The 16,074-nt window shown below is 41.6% G+C and overlaps 1 protein-coding gene across 5 annotated transcripts in view; it reads left to right on the plus strand.

Annotated features, from left to right (window-relative positions):
• DENR (density regulated re-initiation and release factor) overlaps positions 1-14,316 on the plus strand; it is a 32,203-nt gene extending 17,887 nt beyond the window's left edge. For all 5 annotated transcript variants that reach the window (XM_088482149.1, XM_088482147.1, XM_088482148.1 and 2 more), the window contains exons 4-8: positions 267-351; positions 1,664-1,747; positions 3,505-3,621; positions 3,705-3,844; positions 14,057-14,316. In XM_088482149.1, the coding sequence (XP_088338275.1) occupies positions 267-351; positions 1,664-1,747; positions 3,505-3,621; positions 3,705-3,844; positions 14,057-14,101 (471 nt within the window). In that variant the 3' untranslated portion in view covers positions 14,102-14,316. The remainder of the gene's footprint in view (positions 1-266; positions 352-1,663; positions 1,748-3,504; positions 3,622-3,704; positions 3,845-14,056) is intronic.
• The last annotated feature ends 1,758 nt before the right edge of the window (positions 14,317-16,074 follow it).

The raw sequence follows: 16,074 nt of genomic DNA on the forward strand, positions 1-16,074 counted from the left end.
GTGGGCTTGGTTACACATAACTGATGGCCCCTGCTCGTACTCTTCCTGCACCAACTATACCATAACTTAATTACTGTGTCCCCAGTGAAATTAAAGTACAAAAATTCTTTGATCTTCCATGCTCATGTAGTAATCTGTTCTCTTGTACCAATCTTTAGGGATGGGAGGCTCTCCAAAAAATGAAGGGTGTAATTTTTTTCTGTTGCGATTTCTCTGCTACTGTTTTTAAATGTTGCTGATCACTTATGAGTATGTATCTGTTTCAGTACTGTGAATATATGCCCGATGTCACAAAGTGCAGACAGTGGCTAGAGAAGAATTTCCCAAAAGAATTTGCTAAACTTACATTAGGTAAGAGAGAATTACATTGTGTTGTTGTGTTCATGCTCTGCTGCTTTAAATAACCTTTTTCATATGTACAATTGTAATGTCAATTGACAACCATGTCTGCTCTGACACCTACTTAGTTTGTACTTAACTCTTTCTTACTAAATATTGCTAAGAAGCCGCAGAAGCACAGTGCATCTTTCAGACAGGTAGGGCTGCCATTATTTTGGGCAGTGATCATGCTCATGATATCACTATGGCTGTTATCCTGAATGCTCAACATAATTTTACTTAGACCCATTAACTTTGGCTCATTGATGTCACTGGTTCCTAGCACATTGATGCACTGCATTGTTATAAATATCAGTTTAGCCCACAAATTGTCTTCCTCCGTGGTGTGTAGGCTAGAAGCACACTTTAATACCCCGATCTTTCCTTTTGTGCTCAGTAACTGCTTTAGAAGTACAGTACATCCTTGCATATCCTATGTCAGCTGTTACAGAGTGTACATATCCATTATTTAAGCTCTAGCCATTACCAGTGCATTACATTTTCACTGCTTAGCTCCCTGGGTGTAGTTTTTTCTTGTTCTACTTGTTGACAGCTATTCCAAACTACACTCTGACTTGGTGTTGCTGTAATCTAGACCAGGGGTAGCCAACCCCGGCCCTCGTGAGCTACCAACAGTGCATATTTTCCAGGTCTCCTTACAGAATCGCAAGTGAAATAATTAGTTTCACCTGTGGATCTTTTCAAATGTGTTAGTGAGTAATGAATACACCTGTGCACAAGCTAGGTGATCTGGAAAATGTGAACTGTTGGTAGCTCTTGAGGACAGAGGTTGGCCACCCCTGATCTAGGCTATAGTGTTGCTTGGCACAAGTAGTTAAGCATTTTATATGGTCATACATTTCCCCAGAATTTGGTGGCATGGCCCCCGCTAACGATATCGCCCGTTGTGCCTGCATGCAGGTCCGATGGAGGATGACGCCGACGACGTGCGGGAGTGCGCATCATCAGCGACATAGCGGGTACACACTGGCCAATGTGGACGATATGTCGGCCCGATCCCCCATTGAGGCACAATTACTTTAAAGCTGGGTACACATGCGGAAGTGTCTACACACACTCTACCTGTCAGAATTTTTTGTTGTTAAACATCTTAACATAAACATACATAAGCATTAGATAAGGAAAGCATAATTGTACAAGCCTTATACTAGCACCTTAGGCGTGTGCAGCGGAGAGGAACGGCACAAAAGTTTAATTAATATTTAATGTGTCATTTATTACTTTTCATTTACATATAACATACATGTTTCTGGTGCTTTCAAAGGGAGTTCTCCCAAACTAGAAACGTTGGCTGGTGACGGGCCAGGCACAGCGGGTGAAGAGGAGGAGAAGAAAAAACAGAAGAGAGGTAAAGTGTGGCATACAATAGTTATTATTGTGGACCTGCTTTCATATTCATGTATAACTCCCCGGGCAACCTATTTAAAACAATGTTCAGATCTGCTTCATAGATCAATGTCCTGCATATCTGGGGTTCTTTGAACACAAAAAATAAAGCAGAAAGAAGTCGAGTATTTTTTATGATGCACTTTACAATAATCATACAACCCACATATTAGCATAAAGTAACTGTTAACACTTATATAACCTTTATTGATCTATTATTTAAAAAATCCTTTATTTATAGGGTCCCAAATTATTGGAAAAATATTTAAAATATACAAAGAATGAGATATAGAAAAATACGTGTATAAAGAAAGAATAAAGATAAGTGTATCTAAAATTATTTATATACCGCTGGTTTGTATATATCTCACGTAGGAACTGGCTTACTAAATCTCTATGGTTTTATAGTAGTAATAACTTTAATAATATCAGCTGCAGCATATATTGATTTACTGCAAGGTGTGACAGTGCGGGGATTGTATTTATCCCACTGTCATGGAGACGGAAGGGGAACAGTGCATATCTCCGTAACAAATACATTTATATACTGGATGATGCACGTTAGCCTGTAAATGCACTAAGCATCACCGGGAGTGACAGCGTGCAGATCACATACAGTAGTGTTACACTGTAATGGAGATGAGAGGAAATTAATATATATCTCCTAAATAAGAAAACACTGAACGGAGCATGTTAGCTCAAAGACTCATGTGATTAAACTGCAAACTTCCTTCCAGCAGTATAGATGGAAAGTTACTAAGTAACAAGATCTTAATATCATCTGTAGCGATACATGAAATGTATCAATAAATGAGATACAATTTGTTATGTGTACATAGCTGCAAAATAGTGAATATATTAAAGACAAATATTGGTTATATTTTTGAATAGAAAATTGATTATAAATCTGTCTATGAAAGGCAGCTGATATTATTAAAGTATTACCACTATAACCATAGAGATTTAGTAAGCCAGTTCCTACTTGAAATAGATATATACAAACCAGCGGTATATAAATAATTTTAGATACACTTATCTTTATTCTTTATTTATACACATTTTTCTATATCTCATTCTTTGTATATTTTAGATATTTTGCCAATGATTTGGAACCCTATAAATAAAGGATTTTTTTAATACTAGATCAATAAAGATTATATAAGTTGTAACAGTTACTTTATGCTAAGCGAATATGTGGGTTGTATGATTATTGTAAAGTGCACCATATCAAATACTCCAGTCCTCTCCTTTATTTTTGTGTTCAATATACAGTGTATTAGAGTAATTGGTGTCACCTCAGTAGAAGGAATTAACTTAATCATTTGATATTATAGCATTTCCCTCAAAGATTGAAGGGGATAATGCTATTCATCTGATAGCTGGATACTAAAAGCTGAGTAGATCTCTAATACAACTCATCGCACTAACATAATAAATATACATATTATATTACTGGTGTGCAAATTAAAATCTTATTTTATCTGGAGTTCTTGTAGTGTTGTAGAAGTGAAATTAACTTGTGTACTGTATAACTACATATGCACATAGTATAATTGTAGCTGTTTTTGTTTGGTTCTTACTATTTTAGTAATGATTCATACCAGTTTGGTTTAATCTAACCTAATCTAAAGTAGATGCAATAATATTGAGAGTTTTATATATATATATATATATTTTTTTTTTATAAAAGTTGATTGTGAGCTTTGCAATTTTTTACAGGAGGAAGAGGTCAGATTAAACAGAAGAAGAAGACTGTACCTCAGAAAGTCACAATAGCCAAAATTCCCAGAGCAAAGAAGAAATATGTGACGCGGGTATGTGGGCTAGCAACATTCGGTAAGTGTGACAAAACTACAACACTTTGTTTCAGTCCTGTCGTTGTACATGACACAGATGGTGTTGCATTTTTTGTCTTGCAGAAATTGATCTCAAGGAAGCACAAAGATTCTTTGCTCAGAAATTTTCCTGTGGTGCATCAGTGACAGGGGAGGACGAAATCATCATTCAGGGAGACTTCACAGATGATATTATCGATGTAATCCAGGAAAAGTGGCCAGAGGTAATTTATACTGAAAACCTAAACCTCTCGTTCCATTGTATGTGGTGCACCAGTGGAGACTGAATGACCAGCAATGTCCATTTAAACTTTATCAATATGTGGGAACAGATTGGCGATTCTAAACTATTTGAAATAATTGGCTACATTGTGTAATTCAGTTTAGACTACTGGGCAAGTCCACTTCCTTAGTAGAATAGATTTTCGAGCGTAAGCGAGCGCATTTGGTTTTTATCTTTATATAGACTTTAACTATACATTTTCCTGACTCTAAATACGTGCATGCTGCTTACTCTTTTTATGTGGGCAATATAAATCCTATAGTAACATTATCAGGGGTATTCAATATGGAGCGAAGACTCAGTTTTTGCGATGTTTTCGCACCGATGACGTCATTTTCGCAGGTTTTGGTTTTACACTGGATTCAATTTCAAAGACTTTTTGCAGGTTCGAAAAGTCTTTGAAAAAAAAAACGGGTAACTTTTCACCACTGAATAGGTGGTGAAAAAAAGTACAGAATTGGGGTTTAGGGGTGCAGGCTTAAAAAAAAAATAGCCTGCACCCTTCAGAATGACCCCTTGAAACGATCTGTGTCAAAAAGAAGAAAAATAAAAATAAAAATCGGGACACCCCAAAAAAGCACTTTGAATTTGTGGGCCCAAAAAAAAAATGTTGGGGAACAAACGTAAAAAATAGCGAACTTGCCTCTGGGGGGGTCCTCATGTATGCCCCAGGTGTTTTTCTTTCATTGCAGCTGCTTGCGGCAGGTGGGTTTTTCACGATTTTTTTTCAAGTCACTTTAGCAACTTTAAAATATGCTGACCCCCATTTTCAAGTACCCCAAATTTGCTGGGCATAGTTATTTTTCCCCCAAAAAAATTCTAAATGCTCTTCTGCATCACTTTCTTCAAAGTCGCATTTATGCACTTGCTGCGGCTATTAGAAACCCCGACTTCCTTCAGTAGTTAAAAATGGGGGTATCCATAGTGATCCCCATGTATTAGAAACTCCGACTTCCTTCAGTAGTTAAAAATGGGGCTACCCATAGTGATCCCACACATCTTTAGGGGGTCCCTAGAATATTTCCCGAAAATTCCCATTTTTGTTGAACCTGTAAAAAAAAGTTGAAAAAAAAAATGTACAAAAAAAATTACATAAGGTCCCCTCCCAGCCCCAGGCTTGCCAGCCAGTGGTGGTTTCTAAAAATACGGGGAACAAAATGTGTAGGGTTCCACCGTATTTTAGAAACCAACACCAGGCTGCAGGGACTAGTGCTGGTTTTAAATATAGGGGGCAAAAAAGACGTGGGGTACCCCCTATATTTAAGACCAGCACCAGACCCAACCGAACAGGGGTGTAATGCCACAGCCCGGAGACCCAATCACCGGGGCTCCAGGTCCAAAGCATTACACCCCAAGTCGGTCAGCGCAAGGCGGTGATCTCGGGGGAGTTGGGGACCCCCCAAAAAAGGGTTTTTCACGATTTTTTTTTCAAGTCACTTTAGCAACTTTCAAATTTGCTGGGCAGTTGTTTTTCCCCAAAAAAAATTCTAAATGCTCTTCTGCATCACTTTCTTCAAAGTCGCATTTATGCACTTGCCGCGGCTATTAGAAACCCCGACTTCCTTCAGTAGTTAAAAATGGGGGTACCCATAGTGATCCCCCATATCTACACATCTTTAGGGGGGTCCCTAGAATATTTCCCGAAAATTCCTGTTTTTGTTGAACCTGTATAAAAAAAAAAAGTTGAAAAAATTTACAAAAAAAATGACAATGTCCCCCCCAAAAGCCAAACCTGCCCCAGGCTTGCCAGCCAGTTGTGGTTTCTAAAAATATGGGGAACAAACACCAGGCTGCAGGGACTAGTGCTGGTTTTAAATATAGGGGGCAAAAAAGACGTGGGATATCCTCTATATTTAAGACCAGCACCAGACCCAACCAACCGGGGTGTAATGCCACAGCCCGGAGACCCAATCACCGGCAAAAAAAAAACAACTAATACACGACCAACGAATGTGCTATGAATGTGTGTTCCCATGCTTACTCATAGCTCCCGAATGCCAGCTGATTGGCTGCGGCTACTGACAGTTCCCATGTGGTGTGACTGGCCCACGTGGGAACTGTCAGTAGCCGGAGCCAATCAGCGGCCGCTCTACAGTCGGCGCGGCCGTTGATTGGCTCTCAGGACTGCCAGCTCCTTGGATGTGCCGTCAGCTGGCATTCGGGAGCTGAGTATGCGTGGGAACACACATACTCGTTCGTTGGTCGTGTATTAGGTTTTTTTTGTTTTTGTTTTTTTTTGTAAAGTACGTGGATTACTGCGGAGACCAGCGCCAGGATAGAGGTGAGTATGATTTTTTTCTTTGCAGAGCCATGTGTTTTGGATATTCTACTTGGACAAGGGGCCGAACATCTGGTATAGGTAAGTATGTGTGAATGGGGGTAGGTGTGTGTAATAAACTTATACTGGACACGGTGTGCGTGTGTTTTGTCTTTTTTTAACTATTTATTTTACAGTGAAATTACAGGTGCCGCGTGTCTGCTGGCACTTGTAGTTCCACAAGTGCAAAATGGCAGGCATGCTGGCACTTCTAGTTCCACTGTAAAGTACAATAGTGTTACATTATTTGGCCCCCTATTGCCCCCATACCCACCAAGCAAGGGGTTTGGGGAAGAGCCCCAGGCTTCAGCGTAAGCCTGTGGTGCTCGGGAGAGGGGGGACCCTTTTTTGGGGGGTCCCCAACTCCCCAAGATCACCGGCTTGCGCTGACCGACTTGGGGTGTAATGCTTTGGACCTGGAGCCACGGTGATTGGGTCTCCGGGCTGTGGCATTACTCCCCTGGTCGGTTGGGTCTGGTGCTGGTGCAGACCCAACTGACCACCCCTGGTCGGTTGGGTCTGGTGATATAGGGGGTACCCCACGTCTTTTTTGCCCCCTATATTTAAAACCAGCACTAGTCCCTGCAGCCTGGTGTTGGTTTCTAAAATACGGTGGAACCCTACACATTTTGTTCCCCGTATTTTTAGAAACCACCACTGGCTGGCAAGCCTGGGGCTGGGAGGGGACCTTATGTAATTTTTTTTGTACATTTTTTTTTCAACTTTTTTTTACAGGTTCAACAAAAAAGGGAATTTTTGGGAAATATTCTAGGGACCCCCCTAAAGATGTGTGGGATCACTATTGGTACCCCCATTTTTAACTACTGAAGGAAGTCTGAGTTTCTAATACATGGGGGATCACTATAGGTACCCCCATTTTTAACTACTGAAGGAAGTCGGAGTTTCTAATAGCGCGGCGGAAAAAACACCTGCCAAAGCTATGTAAAAACCTGACTTTCTTTTGCAGGCAAAAATGGGGGTACCCATAGTGATCCCCCATGTCTGGACATCTTTAGGGGGTCCCAGGCATATTTCACGAAAATTCCCGTTTTTGTTCGTTAATGGGGTCAAGGGTAATTTTTAAAAAAACAGGGATAATTTTTCAAATCAATACAGCAAGTGAAAAAAAGTGCAGAATTGGGGTTTGGGGGTGCAGGCTTATAAAAAATAGCCTGTACTTTTGGTAATGTCCCCTTTAAAAAGGAAATGTTAAAAAAAAAAAAAAAAAATGCCAAACTAATTAAATTAATTCTGGTGGGGTCCCCAAGTATGTGGCAGGTGTTTTTTTCATTGTGCAAAGTAGCGGCAGGTGCATTTTTGCAGAATTTTTAAAAAATAACTTTATGGACACAAAAATATGCTAGTACCCGTTTTCATGTACCCCAAATTTGATGGGACCACTTTTAAAAATGAAAAAAACAAAACTAAATGCGCTTCTGCATCACTTCTTCAAAGTCGGGAAAAAAACACCTGCCGCAGCTATTTAAAAACCCCGACTTTCTTCTGCAGGCAAAAACGGGGGTACCCATAGTGATCCCCAAGGTCTGGACATCTTTAGGGGGGTCCTACAATTATTTCCAAAAAATTCCCCTTTGTTTTCGCCGATCCAAGTATCGCCGGGTGCCGTTTTCGATGATTTCATATTGAATACGGAGATAAGCGGTGCATGCGCGATACTTTTTCGCCAGCAAAAGCTCTGATGTGCGGCAAAATTTTCGACGGCGAGGTTAACGTTTCATATTGAATACCCCTCTGAGTTAAAACAATTGTCCCAATGTTGTATCATTCATTTACACTTGTGAAGAAAGCCATGGTAGGTGATGCATTGTGTTTGTTGATAACAACAGAATTGTTCTCCTGTGAAGGTTTTTTGTTTTGGGTTATTTATTTTATTTTTTGGAACATGGGGTTATAATCAGCGGCGTCTAATTACTTCTGTGGCCGGGGAATCTGTAAATGTGCATATGAGCACAAATTAGCAAGAGGGCCGGCTTCTATGGGCTGATAGGACTGGCATGGTAGCAGAGGAGTGGCTTCCCATTAAAAGCACTCTCTATCGTAGTCCGGAGTGGCAGTCCCAGGTGTAGAAAAACTCTCTGGGCTTGCCTGTCTGGCTGTGATTAGCAGAAAGTGCTTCCAATGGAAATCCCCTGCCAGCAGTCACTGAGCTGGTGGGTTTTACTAGGGTAAGAGGGAGTGGGGGCGTGCAGCCCCTAGGGTAAAATCTGACACTGGTTATAATACATCTAAAGCTGTTCAGCTCGTGTGTGTGTGTTTGACACGGTCATCTTCTACCCTTAAATACTTTCTTTTGTATTGCTACAGCTGCATTCTATCCATTGGTTGGGTCTCTCACTCCTGTATATTTGAGTGGGGGAGTGTAAAACCTCAGCACTGTATTGTAGCAATTGATCTAGCTGTTATTAGGATCCCCATTGACTTTGTTTTTAAATGTTTCTTGATTGTGTTTTTATAGTTAAATTGATGGTAATAATTTTAATTATTAAGTTATACATATCTGGATAGTATTCTTTATTACACTAATTTGAAGTATCTGCACAAATGAGGGAATTCCACAGTGTCAGTGTATCCCAATTGTCTGTAACCAGAGTGTGGTTGAGATCATGGGCAGAGTAGGGAGATCGATTTAGGAAATATATATATTTTTATTAAATTCAATACATTTTTATTGAAATTTTTTAACCCGGGTTGGCGCCGCAGTGTGAAAGGGGTCTGTCCCGAGTTTGATCTGGTTTGGAAACGTGTTTCAAATCCCGGGTCAGACCCGGGACTTTTGTGTAAAAAGGGTATTAGGTCAGACTCTGGAGTGTTGGGAATGAAAGCCTTCAGTAAAAAGGTCCAAACAGATTGTGAGGCAAATGTAATGGAGCCCCTCCTAAAGGCGTAAGGAGCAAGAGATGAGATGGTAACTTGAGTGCGTTTTCAGAATAGAAGATGTAGTGAAAGGGGATACCATTTTAATTTGCATCTTGTCCTATCAAGTAATAAACAATATATTGGGCAGTGATGGTGGTCAGAGGTATTTTCTTGAGATGGTTGAGAAGTGCTTGTATTATAGAGGCATTTGGGCTTAGAATCCTGATTTAGAGTTTTGGCAGTGTCCACAACAATTCAATAGGGGTTGTAAGTAGTATATTTGTGGAAGTCATGTAAGTACAATACATTCTCCAGTGTTCTAATCTGAAGGAAAGGTATTTACATGTGCCACAGCTGAGATCGCTGGGAGTGAAGAGTGGCTGAAGCTATTTGATCTAGGGCTGTTGCTTGAGTTTGGTTAAGATGAGGTACTGCCGAATAAGCCAGGAGAATGTAGAAATTGGGAAGAGAAGTTGCTGCAGAGAGATGGAAAGTTGTTAATAAATATTAGAACTAAGATTTTTATGAGAATGAGCCTTTTTTGTAAGGCAGAACATCAAAATACATAAGCAGGTAGGACCTAAGGTATATAAAAATACTAGATGAATATACTGTAGAACTAAGGAGACTCATCTATATAATCGAGTCTGTCTGTTTGTCCTTTATGCACAGTTTTGGACCTAGCGCTACCAAATTTGGCATGGTGGTGTAGTTTGACCAGGATTAGGTTTTTGCCTAGGTTTGAACTTGGTCAGGACCCCACACTATCACACAATCCTTACGAATGGGGACACTCTTAAATTACACAGGTTCCAAGGCTGGCTCCAGTGGAAATTGGCAGTATGCCAAAAAGCTGTGAGAATGCTACAAATGTATCCTTTTAACTTTAAGGTGCCTATCCACTAGACGATTAAAATGAGCAATTGAACGATATCGTTCGATTGATCGTTTGAAAATCAATTGGAAATTTGATCAGTGTATGGCCAGCTTAAGACTGAGGGCCTGACTCGGATGTGGACACAATGCCAATTTTTACGTAGTTGAGCAAATATCTGTTGCGCGTGAGCCAAGGGGGGAGATGTATTATAGTGGCACTTATCATGCTGCTATAACTCTTCCTGCTTTGCATCATTACCGAGCTGAAGCAGGAAGCACTGTTGATTTGATGTACTAACATCTCATCGGCCGGAGCGGGGGAGTGATAACTCCCCCTCTCCGGCGATCCCCACTAGAGACTACAGCGCATCAGTCTAGTGCCAATATGCTGTGTCTCAGTCCCGGCCGGCTTCTTGGAGCATGCGCGGTATCTTGCAAGTATCGCGAGATTCCACGTGCAGCCCTGGAGCTGGCAGCCTCCACAGCAGAGACAGCGCTGTCCCTGCTGTGGGGATAGGGCATTGCCAGGCTGTAGCTGTCGATAGTGACAGCTGCTGCTGGAGGAACGGTCAGGTAAGCTAAATAGTCAGGTGCATAAATATTGGGACATTGACAGAATTTCGATATTTTGGCCTCTATTCACCATCACAATGGCTTTGAAATTAAACAAACAAACAAGATGTGCTTTAACTGCAGACTTTCAGATTTAATTTGAGGGTAATTACATCCAAATCAGGTGAACGGTGTACGAATTACAACTGTTTCTAAATGTGCCTCCCACTTTTTAAGGGACCAAAAGTAATGAGACAAACTAAACCATCCTAAATCTAACTTTCACTTTTTAATACTTTGTTGCAAATCCTTTGCAGGCAATTACAGCCTGAAGTCTGGAACGCATAAATGTCTTCAGTTCCTGCTTGTTCTTGGGGCATTTTCCCTTCAGTTTTGTCTTCATCAAGTGAAATGCATGCTCAATCGGATTCAGGTCAGGGGATTGACTTGGCCTTTGCATAACATTCCACTTTTTAGCCTTAAAAAACTCTTTGGTTGCTTTGCAGTATGCTTCGGGTCATTGTCCATCTACACTGTGAAGTGCCGTCCAATGAGTTCTGAAGCATTTGGGTGAATATGAGCATATAATATGCTTTTGTCAGCAGTCACATCATCAATAAATACAAGGGAGCCAGTTCCATTGGCAACCATACATGCCCACGCCATGACACTACCACCACCATGCTTCACTGATGCGGTGGTATGTTTTGGATCATGAGCAGTTGCTTTCCTTCTCCATACTCTTCTCTTCCCATCACTCTGGTACAAGTTGATCTTTGTCTCATCTGTCCATAGGATGTTGTTCCAGAACTGTAATGGCTTTTTTAGATGTTGTTTGGCAAACTTTAATCTGGTCTTCCTGTTTTTGTGGCTCACCAATGGTTTACATCTTGTGGTGAACACTCTATTCACTCTTGTGAAGTCTTCTCTTGATTGTTGACTTTTACACATATACATCTACCTCCTGGAGAGTGTTATTGATTTGGCCAACTGTTGTGAAGGGGTTTTTCTTCACCAGGGAAATAATTCTTCTGTCATCCACCACAGTTGTTTTCCGTGGTCTTCCGGGTCTTTTGGTGTTGCTGAGCTCTCCGATGCGTTCTTTCTTTTTAAGAATGTACCAAACAGTTGATTTGGCCACACCTAATGTATTTGCTATCTCTCTGATGGGTTTGTTTTGATTTTTCAGCCTAATGATGGCTTGCTTCACTGATAGTGACAGCTCTTTGGATCTCATATTGAGAGTCGACAGCAACTGATTCCAAATGCAAATGTCACACCTAGAATCAACTCCAGACCTTTTACCTGCTTAATTGATAATGAAATAACGAGGGAATAGCCCACACCTGTCCATGAAATAGATTTTGAGATGATAGTCCCATTACTTTTGGCCCCTTAAAAAGTGGGAGGCACATATAGAAACCGTTGTAATTCCTACACTGTTCACCTGATTTGGATGTAATTACCCTCAAATTAAATCTGAAAGTCTGCAGTTAAAGCACATCTTGTTTGTTTCATTTCAAAGCCATTGTGGTGAATAGAGGCCAAAATATGAAAATTCTGTCAATGTCCCAATATTTATGCACCTGACTGTACATAGCCCAGGCTATCGGTGCTGCTATCTTGTAGATGGCAGCGCCGATAATGACGGGCGCATAGCGCCCCTGTCATTTACTGTCCAGACCCCCAATCATACATGGGGGAGAAGCAGTTTCAGCGCACATAACGTGCATCTCCCCCAAGATACCTTAGTGATGTCACTCACAGTTAAGGAAGTCTTAGCAAAGTGATTGACATTCAGGGACAGTTTGAAGATGGTTATGGGGAGTGACTGCAAAAACTCATGCACGTCGTGGCCATTTTTGGGGAGTCTCGGCATACTTCTGCGATCCCGTGCGCAGAAAACTCCCATACCCACAGCCATTCTGCGAGACCAAAGGGTTACTCAGATGGTCGATTATCTAAGGATCTGTGACCATCGCTGCATGTTTGTACGCACTTGCTTGGATCTCTCAATTCATTTCCAGGCAGCATTCGCATATTGTCGCACAGCAGTTGTGTATGGGAACTCGGCTGCGATTGCATTAGCGTACATATCTGAATCAGGCCCTGAGTCTGGAGAGACGAGATTAAAATAAAGGAGAGGAGCTTGCAGGTGATGTGTTCATCTGAGACCAAAAAAGGATTGCTAAAGAAAACAGAAACTAAACCAAGTCTGTAAACAAAAATATGAAGTGGCCATTACAATGAGTAGAGGTCAGTCCACTGGGAGACGTCAAGAAAGGACGTTAGCTAGAGTTGACTGGAGACACAAGGGGCATTTGGATTATCAATTGGTTTGTTGATATCTCCTAATATGATGGGGATGAACTGGTGGGACAGAACTGTTAGTGTGACCCAAGGAGATGCTGATATTCTTAAAAAGATGGGAACCTGAGTAATACAATTGTTTGTAGAACTGTGAATTTGCAACATGGGGAAAGTAGGAGACAAAGCCACCTCCTTGTTGGCTTTCAGGCATGGAGGTGTGGGTGAATTGTTGTGTGAAGGACTGCAGGACTTTTAGCAGTGCAGCCCACACTTAATTTATATTTGGCATTATAGCAGGAAGTTACATAAAAAGAGGGTGGGCCAGATATGTATTAACATTTTCAAAAGATGTGTGTTAATAACTCTGTGTATGGGATGCTGGCGGTCAAAATACCGACATCGGCATTCCAACAGCCAGAATCATGACAGGATTAGGTAAGTATGCTACTCCTTATCCACCTTTCCCGCAGCCTAACCTTAAACCCCCCGCCACCCCTCTCAACAGCCTAACCCTCCCCCTAATACCTAAACCTCACCCCACCCAAACCCTAATTCTTACCATCTGGAATCGGAATTTCGACTGCTGTCAGGATTTTGGCACCAGGATCCCCATCACCGGGATGCCGACTACATCCTGAAAATGTTATGATGCAATTAGGTCTCCACTGAAGCTATAGGTTTTTTTTTTCTGTGTGGTTTTCTTTTTTGTTTTTTATAAAACTACCCTTTGAAAAGACATAATGTATTAATCAATTTTAGCAACTATTTGTAACCAAATCATGAAATAGATAACTTATCAAAATCGGAAGCAATCCCCATAAACGAAAGAGATATCGACGTGTCTATGGTATTATCAATCTCTTAAAACAATAACGATTAGATTGGCTTTAGAAATGTTTGCAAAATAAATTATTCTCAGCCAATCCATATCCATGAGAAACTTAATGTAATAGACTTCTGGGTGTATAAATGTGGCAAGGAGCTTATAGACTATCTGACTTTGTGTAATTAACTTAATTTATACTAACAAGGCAAAATGTGGTCTGTAGGTGATCTGCCTGGGTCTGCTAACTGAATAGCAGGGCCATGTCCAATTTAGATAAAGAGATGTTTAGCCATATTGGAAAGTGATAAGGGCCACCAGAGTGTGGATAGCTTTAAGTTGTGGTGTAGTACACTTGTGTCAAATGATGTAATTAAATGCTTCTTTCTGCTCAACAGGTCGATGATGAAAGCATTGATGATCTCGGGGAGGTGAAAAAGTGACATAACATCGTGCCTGTAATGTTCTAGACTATATAGCCAAAGCGAGAGAGGATTATCGGAGCTTTGTGTGTCCTCTGTCTTGTACCACCTTGGTTCATGGCATTTGCACCACTGTAGAATGCTACGTTTGTTTTTAAATGCTAACCTTAAAAGTAACCAATTTCCTCATGCAAGTGCGTATGTGTTTAGAGTAATAAAAATGTTTTTGGTCATTACCTGACTGTGTCCTCATCTATTGCCAGTAGCAAACGTTATACAAAATAAGTGTTTCTCATTCATCCAAGGGTATAGGTGGCGAGCTGGCTGGAGCTGAAACCAAATAGTTAACGTTCTCCATCCAGCAACACAGGCTCTGTCTCCCCTATACCCCGCTGCCAGCCTAGAGGACCAGTTTTAGTTTAGTGCCTGAAGCAAGTGCACGCTATTTAAGGCGTTCTTGTTAGTCCCCTTGTTTTTCTTTACCTGCCCTTTTTTTTTTTTTTTTTTTTTTTATTTCAGAGTGGCGGAGGGACTGCATCCTGGATGCTCCCATTGCCGCTCCAATGTTTTTCCTGCTGGTGTCCGGAGAGTTGGCAACTGAGCTCCCAGCCAGGCCCCTCAGCACCCCAGGGAGCTGCAGCCGGGGATTGGGTAATGCAGCTTTCTGGGAGCCGCACTCATGGCAACTGTTGCGACCGATGTTGGAGGCCGTTGCCCGTGAGGGCCAGGTTGTCTCCGCACCCCCACTAGACCACCAGGGTATTTTTTTGGTTTTGGTGCACTATTAATAATAGCGTCCATTTCCCTGGGGGTTGCCAGAAGGGGGAGGACAGTTATCCCATTATCTACTCCTTCCCCCACCCCTTGGCGCTTCCCTATCTCAGGCTACCCAACAAAAAGGGCTTCTTCTCTTCTGTCTTCTCCCACAGACAAACACTGGGCAGACATTTTTCACAGTGCATGCCTTGCTGAAGCTGAGAGGGACATGGGCTCCTGCCTCCCTGTATACCTCATCCTACAGTCAGGTTATACACTTAGCTCCTCCCCTGTTTGAGCTGGTTGGCTGAGCATTATATTGCCCATTTACATCTAAAATTGCATTGACTGTTTCTGTGTGCCTGTTTTGTTTAATAGTGTATAGGAGTACTTTAGTAGGCTCTATACTTTGTCTGCTGCCTTTCATCTTTTTAACTTTATTCTCCTGTCTTTCTGTCATTTTTCTGTGTTTTAGCCTTCTATTTAGTGGGAACACTCATTTGTTTTAGTGTTAACATTCAATTACTACAATATACGTTGTTGTAGCCTCACTTGTGACGCTTTTTCATTCAGTGCTCTCCCCTTAAAACGCATCTCCACATTTTATCCACTTCCAGCTGTGGATCTGACTAAGCGGGAGTCCCCTCCTCTGGTGGAAGCACACAGATCGGTGAAATCTACTACCCTTTCTATCACAAACACGGCCTCCTTTAAGGATCCGATGGATAGGAAACTATAAACTTTCCTTAGACAATTTTATCTAATGCAGTAGCAGTTGTGCGCCCAGCCCTTGCATCTGCTTGGGTGGCTACAGCCATGGGACGCTGGGGCGGACTCCCTGGAGGACGGTCTCTACTCGTGCTCAAAATCTAAGTTATTGTCTCTGTTTGAACAGATCAGGGAAGCAGGCACTTATCTTGGTGAGGCTGCAGTTGACACTGGCATCCTCACTTCTAATGTTTCGACATCAGCATTTACTGCCAGGAGAGTCTTCGTACCTGGCATGCGGCTTCCAAGAAGGCTCTCGAAGCTTAGCGAAATGCTGTTCTGTCCAGAATTGGACATGATAGTGGCTTCTAAAACAGCCTTTCTTCCTGCTGCGGTGGCACCTAGGTCACACACTTCTAATTTTGGCTCTTTTTGCCCAAGGATCATTCCTTCAGATTCCAGCACTCTTCCACTAAGAGCTCAAAGCCCAGAGGAAAACTGGCCTGGTCTACCCAACACCCAGCTACCAA

Source organism: Taudactylus pleione, unplaced genomic scaffold (genome assembly GCF_031769625.1).
Source record: "Taudactylus pleione unplaced genomic scaffold, aTauple2 ptg000282l, whole genome shotgun sequence".
Lineage (NCBI taxonomy): Eukaryota > Metazoa > Chordata > Amphibia > Anura > Myobatrachidae > Taudactylus > Taudactylus pleione.